Source organism: Mustelus asterias, chromosome 13 (assembly GCF_964213995.1).
Source record: "Mustelus asterias chromosome 13, sMusAst1.hap1.1, whole genome shotgun sequence".
Lineage (NCBI taxonomy): Eukaryota > Metazoa > Chordata > Chondrichthyes > Carcharhiniformes > Triakidae > Mustelus > Mustelus asterias.
This window is the reverse complement of record NC_135813.1, coordinates 83,639,951-83,658,496: the sequence shown is the minus strand read 5'-3', so window position 1 is coordinate 83,658,496 and position 18,546 is coordinate 83,639,951. Positions and strand designations below refer to the sequence as shown.

The 18,546-nt window shown below is 47.3% G+C and overlaps 1 protein-coding gene across 4 annotated transcripts in view; it reads right to left on the bottom strand.

Moving 5' to 3' along the window:
- ulk1b (unc-51 like autophagy activating kinase 1) overlaps positions 1-18,546 on the bottom strand; it is a 130,148-nt gene that overhangs the window by 14,473 nt on the left and 97,129 nt on the right. For 3 of the 4 annotated variants that reach the window (XM_078227155.1, XM_078227154.1, XM_078227156.1), the window contains exons 20-23: positions 17,554-17,738; positions 11,196-11,311; positions 8,961-9,098; positions 2,745-2,953 (exon numbers count right to left, since the gene is read on the bottom strand). In XM_078227155.1, the coding sequence (XP_078083281.1) occupies positions 2,745-2,953; positions 8,961-9,098; positions 11,196-11,311; positions 17,554-17,738 (648 nt within the window). The remainder of the gene's footprint in view (positions 1-2,744; positions 2,954-8,960; positions 9,099-11,195; positions 11,312-17,553; positions 17,739-18,546) is intronic. The other variant, XM_078227157.1, reaches the window with a different exon arrangement.

Here is an 18,546-nt window from a genome sequence, read left to right as displayed (position 1 = left end):
CCACCCGAGGCCAACGGAGAATGCCTTTCTCCGACTCTCCCCCCAGAATTGGGGCGGGTGTGCCGGTAAGATTCCGGCCTATGTCACTATGACTCAAATGGTCAAAGCAGGACGTGAACTGATGTGCTGTGGATCACTAGACTAATAGCACAGATACCAAGAACTACTTTTAACGTGTAGTCACTAAACGCTGCGGCCAGTTAGCACACAGCATGCTCCCAGAAACAGCAATGAGAAAACTGACCAGATCATTTGTTCTAGGTTTTGGTTAATGGTGAAATGTTGAGCAAAATACATGAACCACTATGTTACCACAGCAAGCCACAGGCTGGCTCAGAAGGTTTATGGGGCTTATTTTCCTGTCTCTGCTTTTGGCTGTCTGCACTGGGTGGACAGGAGCTGAGAACAGGTTGATGTGGGGTGAAAGGTCTCACTGCCAGCACTTTGAACAAGGGCAGAGGGTTCACCTGGAGTCCTGGCCAATATTTATCCCTCATCAACATCTGCAAAATCAGATTATCTGGATTTTTAATTGCTGTTGTGGGATGTTGCAGTGCACAAACTGGCTGCTTCCTTTCCCATATTGCACTTCAAGAGGTAGTACATAATTGGTTATAAAAGGTGCTATAGAAATGCAAGTTCTTTCAGATGTTTCCTTTCTGTTTTGCTTCATAGAATCTCTACAGTGCAGAAGAGCCCATTCGGTCCATCAAGCCTGTGCCGACTCTCTGACGGAGTATCTCAACCAGGCCCTCTCCTCCATCCTATCCCCTAACCGCGCACAGTGATCGTGGCACATCTTCAGACTGGGGGAGGAAACCCACGCAGACACGGGGAGAACGTGCAAACTCCACACAGACAGTGACCCGAGGCCGGAATCGAACCCGAGACCCTGGCGCTATGAGGCAGCAGTGCTAACCGCTGTGCCAACTTACATTCACATAGCACCTTGAATGTAGTGAACCATGTCAAATCACTTCACGGGAGTGTTATGGGATAGAATTTGACATTGAACCACATACCAGACTGATTCCTGGGATGGCGGGGCTGATGTATGAGGAGAGATTGACTAGGTTAGGATTGTACTCACTGGAGTTCGGAAGAATGAGGGGGAATCTCAGAGAAAGTTATAAAATTCTAACAGGACTGGACAGGGTAGATGCAGGAAGGATGTTCCCGATGGTGGGGGAGTCCAGAACATGAGGTCACAGTCTGAGGATTCAGGGTAGACGGACGGAGATGAGGAGAGTGGTGAATGTGTGGAATTCACTACCACAGAAAGTAGTTGAGGCCAAAACATGTTTTCAAGAAGGAGTTAGATATAGAATCATAGAATCCTACAGTGCAGAAGGAGGCCATTTGGCCCACTGAATCTGCACCGACCACAATCCCACCAGGCCCTATCCCCATAACCCCATGTATTTACTCTACTAATCCTCTTGACACTAGGGTCAATTTAGCATGGCCAATCAACCTAGCCAGCTCATCTTTGGAGTGTGGGAGGAAACCGGGGCACCCGGAGGAAACCCACGCAGTCACAGGGAGAATGTGCAAACTCCACACAGACAGTGACCAGAGGCTGGAATTGAACCCGGGTCCCTGGTGAAACCTGTTGGACTTTAACCTGGTGTTGTGAGACTTCTTGCTGTGAGGCAGCAGTGCTAACCACTGTGCCGCCCTAGACCTCAGGCAAAGAGGATCAAAGGATGTGGGGGAAGGCGGGAGATCAGCCATGATCATAATGAATGGCAGCGCAGGCTCGAAGGGTTAAATGGCCGCCACCTGTTTCAATTTTCTATGTTTCTATAGGAGATATTTGGTCAGAGAGGTAGGCTTTAAGGAGCACCCTAAAGGAAGACAGAGGGAGGTAGCAAGTGGAGAGTTTCAGGGAGGGAATTCCAGGTGATGGAAATTGGGAATGGCATGAAAGACAGGGTTGGAGGAGCGCAGAGATCTTGGGGGGGGGGGGGCGGGGCGGGGGTTGGAGTAGGGCTGGAGGAGTTCACAGAGACAGGGTCAGGTCAGGCCATGGACAGATTTGAAAACAAAGATGAGAACCTTGTTTAAAATGGAGATGCTGCCAGCCTGGGAGCCATGACGGGTCAGCGGGCACGGGGGAGGGTGAAGAGTGAATAGAACTCGGTCAGGGTTAGGACGCGGGCAGCAGGGTTTTGGTTGACCTTAAGTTTATGGAGGGTGGAAGGTGGGAGGCCAGAAAACCCATGTAGAACGTTCCAGGATCATTTGAAGACTAATCGCTGGAAAAATAATTATTGGAATAAAAATCAGGCAATGTAACATCTGCACTTCACCTTGAAGATGGAAGTTTATCTCAAGCTTGCTTGACTATTCTATTTGTGGACATGCTTGGTTTTAAACCAAGTGGGAGGGAGAGGATGTTCCCACTAGTCTGAAAAACTAGAACCAGAGGGCACAACCTCAGGCTAAAGGGACGATCCTTTAAAACAGAGATGAGGAGGAATTTCTTCAGCCAGAGAGTGGTGAATCTGTGGAACTCTTTGCTGCAGAAGGCAGTGGAGGCCTGGTCATTGAGTGTCTTTAAGACAGAGATAGAGAGGTTTGTGAGAGGATCAGGGGTTATGGGGAAAAGGCAGGAGAATGGGGATGAGAATCATATCAGCCATGATTGAATGGCGGAGCAGACTCAATGGGCCGAGTGGCCTAATTCTGCTCCTATGTCTTATGGTCTAAACACAATACAAAAATCTTGAACTTTTATTCACCTCCATTAGGGTTTCTTCTGGTAGTTCAGGTGCTTCGAAGGTCACCATTGCCTCCATGTTTGTTGCGATGGAGTCTGGGTACATGTACCTGAGACTCGAGGGTCCCTCATACAGCGCAGGTGAAGATTCTGCACTCGGCCCCGCCGGCGAGCACTGAAATACACGGCCACTGCTGGAGCCCACGGAGCTCATGGAACTGGAGGAACCCACTGTGCATAGACAAAGGAGAACGATATTAGAATAGAGAGGTGTTTGATGGCCAGCAGGGACACGATGGGCCAAAGGGTGTCTTTCTGAGCGGCAAAACTCTGTGGGTGGGATTTTCCAGCTGTGCTCGCCCTGAAACCAGAAAATCCCGCCCGAGGTCAACGAACCTTTCCATGGTCCGTCCCTCGCCCACTACAATTCCCATGGCAGGCGGGACAGGAAAATTCCACCCTATGACTCTAATCATAGCGTCCCTACAGCGCAGAAAGAGGCCATTCAGTCCATCGAGTCTGCACCGACCACAATCCCACACAGGCCCTATCCCCATAATCCCACACATTTACCCTCCCAATCCCCTTAACACTAAGGCGCAATTTAGCATGGCCAATCCACCTAACCCGCACATCTTTGGGCTGTGGGAGGAAACCGGAGCACCCGGAGGAAACCCACACAGACACGGGGAGAACGTGCAGACTCCACACAGACAGTGACCTGACACCAGAATCGAACTCAGGTCCCTGGCACTGTGAGGCAGCAGTGCTAACCACTGTGCCACCATTGGAGTCTTTAAATCCAGCAGCTTAACCTCAAACCTCAGACTGAGATTGGGCGCCAGTGACTGCATTGGAATGTCTGAGGTAAACAAAGGATTTTGTCTCTCTACTGAATAGCCAGTTTCGCTGTTTTACCAAAGCCATGCAGCAGACTGGCCTGCAGTCCATGTGGTGTAGGTACACCCATACTGCTGGTAGGGAGGGAGCTCCAGGAATTTGACCCAGCGACAGTGAAGGAAAAGCCGATATATTTCCAAGTCAGGATGATGAGTGACTTGGAGGGGAACTTGCAGATGATGGTGTTCCCATGAGTTTGTTGCCCTTGTCCTTCTCAATGGTAAAGGCTGTGGGTTGCTGTAGGAGCCTTGGTGAATTACTGTTGGCACCTCTTGTCGTTGGCACACACTGCTGCCACTGTGCGTTTTTAAAAAAATCATTCATGGGACATGGGCATCGCTGGCTGGCCAGCATTTATTGTAAGAAGTTTAACAACACCAGGTTAAAGTCCAACAGGTTTATTTGGTAGCAAAAGCCACACAAGCTTTCGAAGCTCTAAGCCCCTTCTTCGAAAGCTTGTGTGGCTTTTGCTACCAAATAAACCTGTTGGGACTTTAACCTGGTGTTGTTAAACTTCTTACTGTGTTTACCCCAGTCCAACGCCGGCATCTCCACATCAGCATTTATTGCCCATCCTTAGTTGCCCGAGGGCAGTTGAGAGTCAACCACATTGCTATGGCTCTGGAGTCACATGTAGGCCAGACCAGGTAAGGACAGCAGATTCCCTTCCTTAAAGGGCGGCACGGTAGCACAGTGGTTAGCACTGCTGCTTCATAGCTCCAGGGTCCTGGGTTCGATTCCCAGCTTGGGTCACTGTCTGTGTGGAGTTTGCACATTGTCTGCGTGGGTTTCCTCCGGGTGCTCCGGTTTCCTCCCACAGTCCAAAGATGTGCGGGTTAGGTTGATTGGCCATGCTAAAATTGCCCCTTAGAGTCCTGAGATGTGTAGGTTAGAGGGATTAGTGGGTAAAATATGTAGGGATATGGGGATAGGGCCTGGGTGGGATTGTGGTCGGTGCAGACTCGATGGGCCGAAGGGCCTCTTTCTGCACTATAGGGTATCTATCTATCTATAAAGGACATTAGTGAACCAGGTAGGTTTTTCCGACAATTGACAATGGTTTCATGGTCATCAGTAGATTCTTAATTCCAGATATTTTTTAATTGAATTCTGCCGTGGCGGGATTCGAAACCAGATCCGCAGGACATTAGCTGAGTTTCTGGATTAATAGTCTAGCGATAATTCCACTAGGCCATCGCCTCCCCCAGTGGGGCAGGGAGTGAATATTTAAGATGGTGAATGAAGTGCCAATCAAGTGAATTGCCTTGATTTGAATTTGAATTTAGCTAATTTATAACCCATGGCTGGATCCATTCCTCTGACTCACCAGGGTTAAAGTTAGCAGTTAGTTCTGGCTGTGACAACAACCAGGATATCAATCAAATCTCCTGGAGCTTTAGAATGTATTTTATTGACTTTGCATGTTCATTAATCTGGGGAGGGATTGCATCAGTCAGTTCGACAGAGGAAGCAAACAGAAAGGCAAAGTTGCTGACACCTCTCATTTCCAAGAGATTCTTCAGGGAGATTCAAGCAGCACTGAAGTCCAATGAGGGATAAAAAAACTCAAGTGAGTTTCTATTGGGCCAAATGCAGGCAAATGGGGTTAGCTTAGATGGGCATTTTGGTCGGCATGGACCAGGTTGGGCCGAAGGGCCTGTCTCAGTGCCGTAGATTCTATGATGATCAAATAGAGATGGGAGACACCAGAATGATAGAGAAAGGTTAAACGAGGGTTCCAAAACATTCCTCAGAGTTTTGAAGGTTGAGGGGGTGATCTCATTGGAGATTGCAGGGAAACTACTGCAGAGCCAAGGGGAATGAGCAAAGGAATGGGATTAATAGGATAGGATATGGGTTACCATTGACCTGAAACTCAACTGGACTCATCACATAAACACAATGGCTACAAGAGCAGGTCAGAGGCTAGGAATACTGCGGTGAGTAACTCACCTCCTGACTCCCCAAAGCCTGTCCACCATCTACAAGGCACAAGTCAGGAGTGTGATGGAATATTCCCCACTTGCCTGGATGGCTGCAGCTCCAACAACACTCAAGAAACTCGACACCATCCAGGACAAAGCAGCTCGCTTGATTGGCACCACATCTACAAACATCCACTCCCTCCACCACCAGTAGCAGCAGTGTGTACTATTTACAAGATTCACTGCAGCAATTCACCAAAGATCCTTAGGCAGCAATTTCCAAACCTACAACCACTACCATCTAGAAGGGCAAGGGAAGCAGATACATGGGAACACCACCACCTGCAAGCTCCCCTCCAAGCAACTCACCATCCTGACTTGTAAATATATCACTGTTCCATTGCAGTCGCTGGGTCAAAATCCTGGAATTCCCTCCCTAACGGCATTGTGGGTCAACCCACAGCACGTGGACTGCAGCGATTCAAGAAGGCAGCTCACCACCACCTTCTCAAGGGGCAACTAGGGATGGGCAATAAATGCTGGCCAGCCAGCAACACCCATGTCCCACGAATGAATTTTAAAAAAAGGATAGCCCTTTCAAAGAGCTGACACGATGGGCTGAATGGCCTCTTTCTGTACTAAGATCCCCTGATCTGAACCCCATGGCAACTGACCGATTATTATAAGTCACCAGGGTATAAACCAGCCCAGCACCTGAGAGAGGTGTACAAGACTTTGACAGATTTGGATGAGGTAGACGAGGAAAAGTTGTTCACAGAAACAGAGAAACTGAATGATTTCAAAAGGAAATTGGATGGTTTCGTGAGGGAAAGAAATGAGCTGGATTAATGGGACAGAATGGGGGAAATGGGATTGACTAATTGCTGCACAGAGAGCCGGCATCAACTTAATGAGCCTGAATGACCTCCCATCGGTGCTGTAACGGCTGCGAATCCCTGGTCTGGATATACCCGTGACTCAAGTTCCTTTATGTTGTCAAGGTAACTTGCGATGGGCATAAGATGCAGCCCGCCCAGTGTTGTCCATATCCTGGCCGGGTGAAAATAATAAATGATGTCTTGGGTCTCTTTTGAGCAGCTTAATAGGCTGACGTTTAATGTTTAACTTGAAGGCTGATTTACAGGAATTCTCCCCTAATGTCTTTGAATGTATCATCTCCAAGAGGAAATCATCTCAGTCCCTCTTGTGACGATACTGTGCCTTTAAGAAATATATTTGTCATGTTTCTTGTGCAGGATCTGTTTTAGCAGTTTTTTTTTATTACCAATGGCATTTTGTCCATAATCAGCAGCCTGCGTTGTTACTGCAGCAGCATAATTGATCTTAATTGCTAGAATGTTTATTTTAATCTGAACTAATGCTGTTCTGCTGCTTTTAGTGTTTTTCCATGGGGTTTCACAGAGTAGGACTTGATTAGGTTGGTTGACAGGTAAGGTCATATGATTGGGTGGAGCTAGGTTTACACAGAGAATTCAAGCTTGACTGTATTTTGGGAGCTGTGGAAAGAATAAGTAGCTCTGGGTCTCTGAAGACTGGAGACTGGAGTCTGCCAGAGACTAGGTTTACTTCTCTGAAGTTCTGCTGTTTGATGATATATCCTTCTCTGGAAACTGCTGCCTGGATCTCTGTCCAGAGGTGTAAAAAGGCTGGAAATCTAGCACCCACGTGAGCCTATTGGTTTTCAGTGCTAACTGGTTCTGAAGAAGGGTTTATGCCCATGGGATGCTGCTTACATGGGAACTATAGAGCAATCTAACTGTTAAGAATAATATTTTGTCATGTTTAAGTATTTTAATTGGTAAAATTTATGATAATTCTTTTTCTTATATTCTAACTGTGTTCTTAAATAAGCTTTGTTTGATAAAGGCTTCCTACAAAGAACAATATAGCACAGGAACAGGCCCTTCGGCCCTCCAAGCCCGTGCCGCTCCCTGGTCCAAACTAGACCATTCTTTTGTATCCCTCCATTCCCACTCTATTCATATGGCTATCTAGATAAGTCTTAAACGTCCCCAGTGTGTCCGCCTCCACCACCTTGCCTGGCAGCGCATTCCAGGCCCCCACGACCCTCTGTGTAAAATATGTCCTTCTGATATCTGTGTTAAACCTTCCCCCCTTCACCTTGAACCTATGGCCCCTCGTGAACATGACCTGTTCACCCTATCTATGCCTTTCATAATTTTATACACCTCTATTAAGTCTCCCCTCATCCTCCGTCTTTCCAGGGAGAACAACCCCAGTTTACCCAATCTCTCCTCATAACTAAGCCCCTCCATACCAGGCAACATCCTGGTAAACCTCCTCTGAACTCTCTCCAAAGCCTCCACGTCCTTCTGGTAGTGTGGCGACCAGAACTGGACGCAGTATTCCAAATGCGGCCGAACCAACGTTCTATACATCTGCAACATCAGACCCCAACTTTTATACTCTACTTCCTAGTGGGTCACTGGAATCATACTTTGAGTGAAACACCTTGGACGGGATTTTATGGCCTCACTTGGGCAAGACCGGAAATTCCTACCCAAGGTCAACGGAGATTTCCGTTGTCGGACCCTCGCCCGCTCCGACCTGGCAGGCGAGGTGGTAGAGTTCCAGCCCTTATGCTCATCCTAATGCCAAAATCAAAAGTAAAAGTTCGGGTCCAGGCTAACTGCACAATAGACCTTAGAGTTTCTGATCTGGTTCCTAACTCTCTGGAGATTAACAGCTGAAGTTTTTGGCTTGTTGTTAACATTGAGGATATCTGACACATTGGATAGGTTGGCCAATCTCCAGGATTGCCCAGGTACGTCCCGGCATTCAAGACTAATCGCCAGGATACCGTTGCCAGGGGAAAAGTCACATCAGCGTTAAGACAGGAATGTGTTTTTTTCCTATTGAACATTTTACTGGTTATAAAAATATTGGAGCTGATAGCCAAGAATCAGCCAATCAGGTTAATGCAAAGTCCGTGCGCTTTTTGATTGGCTGTGAGCTGGCGGGCCATCCAGTCCAAAGATGTGCAGGTTAGGTTGATTGGCCGTGCTAAAATTGCCCCTTAATGTCTTGAGATGGGTAGGTTAGAGGGATTAGCGGGTAAATATGTAGGGATATGGGGGTAGGGCCTGGGTGGGCTTGTGGTCGGTGTAGACTCGATGGGCCGAATGGCCTCTTTCTACATTGTAGGGTATCTATGTATCTATATGACCTGTCATGTGACCAATGGTGGGTGAATGAAGGTTAGGCAGATGGAGGTGAGAGATCCTATAATGGAACTTCCAGAGTTAGCAGCCCCAACACTGCTCTCCCTGCGAGTGACTCCAGGATAACGGCTGATTCATTCATCATAAAAAGACTCGACCCTTCCTTCCAGGTTTAACTGACTGATCAACATAAATCGATGGAGGCTGTACCTGAAAACAGTCTCGTTCTCCCAGAGTGGGGAGGGGTGTCGCTGGGAGGAGATCCAACTGTAAACACCACCGGCGCGGGACTGCTGGAGTACGCCACACCAACTCCTGAAGATAAGCACCCTCCGTGAGCAGCTGGAGCTGGGGGAAGAGAGGGAAAAACAGGAAATAAACTCATCAGGACAAGTCAGAGATTTTCCACATCGCTGTGGGAGGAAAACATAGTCAGAGTGACTCTCACAGACTTGATGGGCCGAATGGCCTCTTTCTGCTCTATGGGAATTCTATGATTCTATGACTAATTTCAAAGAACTTGATTGCGACTTCCTGAGGTTGGGATAGGCACTATAGAAATGCAAGTCTTTCTGTTTTTTTTTACTGTGGCTTCAGCAGTTTGCATTTGGGTGGACAGTGGTGGGTGAGGTGGCCTGAGGTGGGTTGGGAAGAAACATAGAAAATAGGAGGTGTAGGCCATTCGGCCCTTCAAGCCTACTCCACCATTCAACATGATTATGGCTGATCCTCTATCGTGATGTCATGCTCCAGCCCATGGGGTGTGACAGGATGGGGAGGGAGAGATTCCAAGGGGGGAAAGCATATTGACTGCAGTCAACAATCTGGCACTGAAAAAGTAACTGGAATTGAGGCATTAGCATCTGGTGAACTGTAAGAGGAATCTAAACTGTTTTCTGTGTGAGTGTCTCACTCCCCTCCAAACCACTCTCCACTAACTTACTTATTTATTAGTTGTCACAAGTAGGTTCACATTAACACTACAATGAAGTTACTGTGGGAATTCTATGGGTGGCACGGTGGTACAGTGATTAGCACTGCGGCCTCACAGTGCCAGGGACTGGGGTTCAATTCCGGCCTCGGGTGGAGTTTGCACGTTCTCCCCGTATCCGTGTGGGTTTCCTCCGGGTGCTCCGGTTTCCTCCCACAGTCCAAAGATGTGCGGATGAGGTTGATTGGTCATGCTAAATTGCCCCATAGTGTCAGTGGCAAAAGCAGGGTAAACACGTGGGGTTAAGGGGGTAGGGCCTGGGTGGGATTGTGGTCGGTGCAGACTTGATGTGCCAAATGGCCTCCTTTGCACTGTCGGGATTCTATGCGAAAATCCCCCAGTCACCACACTCTGGCGCCTGTTCGGACATGAGACTTCTTGGGCCTCAGACTGGCGAGTCAGTGGTATGGCAGTGTGATAAGACCCTTAATGGGATAGGAAGGAACATAGGAATTAGGAGCAGAAGTCGGCAAATTCTGCCCTTCGAGCCTGCTCCGCCATTCAATCAGATCATGGCTGATCTCTCCCTGGTCTCAAATCCACCTCCCCACCTCTTCCCCATGTCCATTTAACCTGTTGTTTTATTAGAAATATATCTATCTCCTTGAAACCATTCAATGATTCAGACTCCACCGCGCTATGGGGGCAGCGAGTTCCACAAATTCACCACCCTCTGCGAGAAGTAGTTCCTCCTCATCTCAGTTTTAAATCTACCGTCTCTCAACCCATACCCGTGGCATTAATTTCCCACTTCAGGGCCTCAGTTGGCAGTGGGGGGGTGTGCCGGGCGAGTGGGTGAGAGAGTCAATGTGCCCGTGTGTGCATCGGAGTGTGTGTGTGAGATACAGTGGCAGCTGGGGAAGCTCATTTAAAAAGTTCTAAAATCCAGTGTTTTAACCTTGGGGAAATGGAGCAGAAGCCAAAACACAGAGTGGCGAAACCCTGGGAGTGGGAGTTGTGGGGTCACAACATTAATCAGACTGAACCCGCTCAGCACAAAGAGCACTCAACAATCTGTACCAGCTTACATTTATATAGCACCGTTAGCATACAACACCCAGGACTGTCACCAGACAAAATCGGATACCGAGTCACAAAGGGAGTCACAAAAGCTTGGTCAAAGAAGGAGGTTTTAAGGAGGTAGAGAGACAGAGGGTGCTATTTTCCTGTCCCGCCTGCTACGGGAATCGTAGCGGGCGAGGGGCAGACCATGCAGAGATCCGTTGACCTTGGGCGGGATTTTCCGGTCTTGGGGTGAGCGTGGCTGGAAAATCTCACCCAGAGAGGTTGAGGGAGAGGATTCCAGAGGTTAGGGCCTGGCTAGATAAAGGCATGGCTGGGAACAGGAGAACATTCTAGTCCCTGTCCTTTACTCCAAGTAACATCTCACAATCTGAATGAGAAAGGCTGGCTCGGAACGGCCTCCTATGGACTGGGTGTTTGGGGTTCCTTACCTGTTACATCCATGGGTTTCTCGGTGTTCAGGCTGTCGTTGCTGATAGCTTCTGACATGGGTCCTCCAAACGCTGCCTTCAGTAGTAGATCGGACAGTTTGCCAGCACTGAGCGACCTGCAGGTTAAGCAGGGAATTCATGAGCAAATGGATTGGAAATGCAAACCTCACAGTCTGACTGATAAATCCTTCCTGATCCTTCTCACAGATCCACTAAAAATTACAGACAGTAACGGGTCATTATCTGTGTGGAGTCTGCACATTCTCCCCATGTCGGTGTGGGTTTCCTCCGCGTGCTCCGGTTTCCTCCCACAGTCTGGTTAGGTGCATTGGCCGTGCCAAATTCTCCCTCAGTGTACCCGAACAGGGGCTGGAGTGTGGCGACAAGGGGATTTTCACAGTAACTTCATTGCAGTGTTAATGTGAGCCTATTTATAATAATAAATAAATATATAACTATGTCAGGGAGTGAATTTCAGTTATTTACTGCTTCAGAAGCATTCGTAATTGAATATTTCATTTGTTTTAGTGTACATTTAACCCATCGTCTGAAACAGTAAAGTTTCAATTAGGCCAAATATTATCTCTCTACCTTTACCATAGAATGATACAGCACAAAATAATTCCATTCGACCCATCTATTCCACACCCATTCTTTCGAAGGGCAAGTATTTATCCAATTTCCTTTTGAAATAACATTCAAGGCTTTGGGCCAAATGCTGGTAAATGGGATTAGGTAGGTACATCGAGTGTTTCTCAGTGTGTCAGTGCAACTCAATGGGCTGAACAGTTTCTTCTGCACTTTGTAATTCTGTGAAAGTTACCACTGAACGCACCCCACCCCCAACTAAAGTCTTGTGCAGCTCCAACAAGATGTCCCAACTCCTGAACCCGAAGTTCTGACCAATGAAACCAAGCGTGCCGAATGCCTTCTTCACTACCCTGTCCACCTGTGACTCCACTTCCATGGAGCTATGAACCTGTACCCTTAGATCTCTTTGTTCTAAAGCTCTCCCCAACGCCCTACCATTAACTGAGTAAGTCCTGCCCAGGTTCGATCTACCAAAATGCATCACCTCGCATTTATCTAAATTAAACTCCATCTGCCATTCATCAGCCCACTGGCCCAACTTATCAAGATCCCGTTGCAATCCTAGATAACCTTCTTCAATGTCCACTATGCCACCAATCTTGGTGTCATCTGCAAAGTTACTAACCGTGCCTCCTAAATTCTCATCCAAATCATTAATCTAAATGACAAATAACAGTGGACCCAGCACCGATCCCTGAGGGACACTGCTGGTGACAGGTCTCCAGTTTGAAAAACAACTCTCTACTACAACCCTCTGGCTTCTGTCATCAAGCCAATTTTGTATCCATTTGGCTACCTCACCCTGGATCCTGTGAGATTTAATCTTATGCAACAATCTACCATGCGGTACGTTGTCAAAGGTCTTGCTAAAGTCCATGTAGACAACGTCGACTGCACTGCCCTCATCTACCTTCTTGGTTACCTCTTCAAAAAAACTCAATCAAATTTGTGAAACATGATTTTCAGCTCAAAGCCATGTTGACTGTCCCTAATCAGTCCTTGCCTCTCTAAATGCCTGTAGATCCTGTCTCTCAGAATACCTTCTGATATCTTACCCACTATAGACATTAGGCTAACTGGCCTGTAGTTCCCAGGTCTTTCTCTGCAGCCCTTCTTAAACAAAGGCACAACATTTGCCACCCTCCAATCTTCAGACATCTCATCTGTGGCTGTCGATGATTCAAGTATCTCTTTTAGGGGGCCTACAATTTCCTCCCTAGCTTCCCACAATGTCCTGGGACGCACTTCATCAGGCCTGGGATTTATCTACCTTGATGCACTTTAAGACTTCCAGCACCTTCTTCTCTGTAATATGTACACTCCTCAAGACATCACTATTTATTTCCCCAAGTTCCCTAAAAACCATGTCTTTCTCAACAGTATTGCTCCCAGTGCCTCGTACAGAAATAGGAGGATAAGGCAGGTGAACGTGTGGATGGAAAGATGGTGAAGGAGGGAGGGCTTTAGATTCCTGGGACACTAGGAATGGCTCTGGTGGAGATGGTACCTGTACAAGTTGGATGGGTTGCACCTGAACAGAGCTAGGACTGAGTTCCTTGTGGGGTGTTTTGCTGTTGGGAGGGCTTTAAACTAACTCAGCAGGGGTGTGGGAACGAAGAGGATATATTGGAAAAACATATCAGGATGCACAAAGTACTGACAGAGACAGGGAGCACCAGAATAGAGAACAGTAAGTTCAGGGGTGAAGTCAGAGTAAGGGAGAAAGTAATGATGTTTAAATCAGGGTCATATATCATATATGTAAATGCACAGAGTTCAGTAAATAGGATTGGATAGTTACAGATGCAGATTGCCATGTGGAACTATGATATTGTGGTGATAACAGAAAGCCAGAAGTGAGTGTTAAATACTCCTGCGTAAAGGATGATCAAGAAAGATATGGCAGGAGGAGGGGTGGGGGAATTGGTTACGGAGAGCATTGCAGTGTTGGAGAAAGAGGATGTCCCAGAGGGTTCAAAGGTAGAATCAATGTGGCTGGAACTAAGGAACAAAATGGGTGCAGTCACATTGCTCGGCGTAGTCTATAGACCATCAACTCGTGAGAAGGGTGTAGAGGAACAAATCCACAGGGAAATTACGGAGAGATTCAAACATTGTAGAGTAGTTATAATGGAGGATTTTAGTTACCCGAATGTAGACTGGGACACTGGGAGTGTAAAGGTTGGAGAGGGGCAAATGTTCCTCGAGTGTGTCAGGAGAATTTTAAACAGCAGAATGTGTTCAGTCCAATGAGAAAGGATGCACTGTTGGACCTGGTTCTTGGAAATGAAGTGGGCCAAGTAGATCATGGGCGAGATCCGCTGGCCTCCCCTCAGCACTTTTCTTGGGTAGGAGCCATTCGCTGGCACTGAAATCCTTTGCTCTCGCTGGCGTCAATGGGAATTCCCACTGATTGCACCCCACAGGCTGGGAAACCCGCGACAGGAGGTGTGCCACCGGTGGAAAGAGAGAATCCCGTGAACGGCTGGAGAGTTCCGGCCCAAGTGTGAGTGGGGGAGCATTTAGGCTACACTGATCATTGCGTGGTAAGATTTAGCATGACGATAGAAAAGGATAATAGGCAATCCAGAGTAAGAATAATTAACTGGGGAAGAGCCGACTTCAATGGAACTGGGCTGGTTAGACTGGAACGAAAGATTGACAGGAAAATCTGTAGCTGAACAATGGGCTACCTTCAAAGCAGAAATGGTGCGGACACTGTCAAGGTAGAATCATAGAATCCCTACAGTGCAAAAGGAGGCCATTTGGCCCATTGAGGCTGCACCAACTACACTCCCAATCTGGCCCCATCCCCGTAACTCCATGTATTTATCCTGCTAATCTTGCTGACACTAAGGGGCAATTTAGCTGATTTGACCTAATTACATTAATTTAAATATTTATAAGTTCTAATCAGACAATATTCAGTAAGTTGAGGAAAGCGTGTGAGAGTTTCATACAATCCTGCACTGCAGAAGGAGGCCATTTGGCCCATCGAGTCTGCACCGACCACAATCCCACCTAGGTCCTATCTGCATAACCCCATACATTTACCCTAGCTAGTCCCCCTGACACTAAGGGGTGATTTAGCACGGCCAATCCACCTAACCTGCACATCTTTGGACTGTAGGAGGAAACCGGAGCACTAGGAGGAAACCCACGCAGACACGGGGAGAACGTGCAGACTCCGCACAGTCACCCAATGCCGGAATTGAACCCAGGTCCCTGGCGCTGTGAGACAGCAGTGCGAACCACTGTGCCTTTCCCTTTTAAGATATATTCCCTTAAAAGGGAAAGGCAGAGAAAACATATCCAGAGTTCCCTGGATGAAAAAGGAGATAGAAATTAAGATAAGGAAGAAAAAGTGTGTTTATGAGAGGTTTCAGGTAGAAAATACAATTGGGAACCAAGAGGAATACAGAAGGTTCAGAGGGAGGTGAAAAAGCACATTGGAGGAACAAAGAGGGGTCGTGAGAAAAGACTGGCAGCCAGGATAAAGGAGAATCCTAAAGTCTTCGATAGAAATATAAATAGTGAAAGGAGGAGCAGGGCTGGTTAGGGAGCTAAAAGAGAATGTACAAACAGATGTCCATACTGATTAAAATCCTAATTAAATAATGTACTCAGCATTTAAATAATAACTGATTTACTTCCCTATAGATGAGGGAGGCCTATTGGCCCATCAAGCTCGACTATCCATAAACCTACCCTCAATCCCAACATCGAACTCTCTCTTGTGGAGCTGTAGAGTTTTCACATCTTGGGTTCATGTCACACTATCTGTAACCCCCACGACTTGCCTGGGCTTGCAAAATCTTACTAACTGTCCTGGCTGGAGACTAACCTGTGCTTGGCCCTCTCTCCACTCACATTGTCTGTACCTTTAAGACTTGGTTACCTGTAAAGACTCGCATTCCAACCATTATCTTGTAATTGAGTTTGTGTCTGTATATGCCCTGTTTGTGAACCCAACTCCCACTGTGACTTTTAATGGGCGTCTTGGCAAATACATGAATCGGATGGGAATAGAGGGATATGATCCCCGGAAGGGTTGGGGTTTTAGTTAAGTCGGGCAGCACGGTTGGTGCAGGCTTGGAGGGCCGAATTCCTGTGCTGTAATTTTCTTTGTTCTTTGTTCGTCTTTGATCTGCTGACGGGGGGTGGAGTGACAGGGGATGGAAGAAGCTCGGGTGGAGCAGGAATATCAATATAGACCTGTTGGGCCAAATGGCCTGTTTCTGTGCTGTACAATCAATGGAACGCTATGTAGGGTATTGGTCATTCTCTATTTGTGGCACAGAGTACAGGGGAGGGGAGGCAGTGGCCTAGCAGTATTGTCACTGGACTAGTAATCCAGAGACTCCAGGGTAATGTTGTGGAGACCTGGGTTCGAATCCCGCCACGGCAGATGGTGAAATTTGAATTCAATAAAAATCTGGAATGTGAAGTCTACTGACGACCATAAAACCATTGTTGATTGTCGGAAAAACCCATCTGGTTTATTAACGTCCTTCAGGGAAGGAAATCTGCTGTCCTTACCCGGTCTGACCTACATGTGACTCTGGAGCCACAGCAATGTGGTTGACTCTCAACTACCCCCTGGGATGGGTAATAACTGCTTGGCCCAGTCAGCGACGCCCACATCCCATGAATGAAAAAAAAAGTCCTGAACATGCCTTTTATATGCCCTGTGCTTGTGGCTTAGGAACAACTCTGGGATTTTAGTGTTGTTGAAAAGTTGCCTTACATTAGGGTAGACCACAATCAGTAAGGATAGGCAACAACACCTCCTCCATGATCATCAACGCCGGTGTCCCCCAAGGCTGTGTCCTCAGCCCCCTACTATACCCCTTATTCACCAATGACTGTGTGGCCAAATTCCCCTCCAATTCGATTTTCAAGTTTGCTGACGACACACCGTAGTGGGTCGGATCTCAACAATGACGAGACAGAGTACAGGAATGAGGTAGAGAATCTGGTGAACTGGTGCGGCAACAATAATCTCTCCCTCAATGTCAATAAAATGAAGAAAATAGTCATCGACTTCAGGAAGTGTAAAGGAGAACATGCCCCTGTCTACATCAATGGGGATAAAGTGGAAAGGGTCGAGAGCTTCAAGTTTTTAGGTGTCCAGATCACCAACAACCTGTCCTGGTCCTCCCATGCCGACACTATTGTTAAGAAAGCCCACCAACGCCTCTACTTTCTCAGAAGACTAAGGAAATTTGGCATGTCAGCTACGACTCTCACCAACTTTGACAGATGCACCATAGAAAGCATTCTTTTTGGTTGTATCACAGTTTGGTATGGCTCCTGCTCTGCCCAAGACCGCAAGAAACTACAAAAGGTCGTGAATGAAGCCCAGTCCATTACGCAAACCAACCTCCTGTCCATTGACTCTGTCTACACTTCCCACTGCCTCAGAAAAGCAGCCAGCATTATCAAGGACCCCAAGCACCCTGGACATTCTCTCTTCCACCTTCTTCTGGGGAAAAGATACAAAAGTCTGAGGTCACGTACCAACCGACTCAAGAACAGCTTCTTCCCTGCTGCTGTCAGACTTTTGAATGGACTTACCTCGCATTAAGTTGATCTTTCTCTACACCCTAGCTATGACTGTAACACTACATTCTGCACTCTCTCCTTTCCTTCTCTATGAACAGTATGCTTTCTCTGTATAGCGCGCAAGAAACAATACTTTTCACTGTATGTTAATACATGTGACAATAATAAATCAAATCTAATTAATTTGTAAACTGCTTATCACCTGCCAAATGGTCCCTTGAGGTCATCGACAGGCTTTAATCCCAGGTCAAGGTGCCCATGTTGGAGGGGGCTGAGGTTTGGCACTGTCCTGTTGCGAGCTGATGCCAGCGTGAGGCCTTGGTGAGCGAGCAGTGTGACAAGGTTCGGGGAGCTGGGTGCCTCAGGGAACTCAAAAGGTGATTGAACCTGCAAAAAATCACATTGGGAGCTTATTCCTTTCTACTAATGCAGTTTTCAAGTAAGAACGCTTGATTCTAATTTCCACTAAAGTCACAAATGTTCCACAAGTTCACAGTAAGTTTATGGTCATCATACGAGAACACAAAAGATATTTGCCTCATTGACAATCTGCCTGTCCTGTCGTGTTGTGTGATTCATCTTGTAATTGTGTCTTTGTCTATTTGTGCCGTGTTTGTGAACCCAACTCTCCACTCGCCTGATGAAGGGGCAGCGCTCCGAAAGCTCGTGATTCCAAATAAACCTGTTGGGCTTTAAGCTGGTGTTGTGAGACTTCTTACTGTGTTTACCCCAGTCCAACACCGGCATCTCCACATCGAGTGATTTGAAGACTGAGGCCAGTCTCAGGTTTCACTGAGATTAATGTCATGCGGTCAACATGGGTCAAAGGTCAGTGCCGGAATTCTCCGCTCCCAGACACTGGCGAGAAAGGAGAATTTTGCGTTCAGCTGGATGTTGGGAAAATCCTGACATCATCAAACGACCCTCATTCAGCCCCTCACTTAGCTAACCCACCATTGGCCAGGGCTTAATCCCATCTGCAGTGAGATTCCTCTGAGGCAGGACCACACTGAGGGGCCAATGCGATGCATTCTTTTATAATTTCACTCTGGGTCACGCCAGAAGATTTTCCCCTTTGTGTTGGTTTTCTTGCCTAAGAACAAAGAAAATTACAGCACGGGAACAGGCCCTTCGGCCCTCCAAGCCTGCACCGACCATGCTGCCCGACTGAACTAAAACCCCCTTCCCTTCCGGG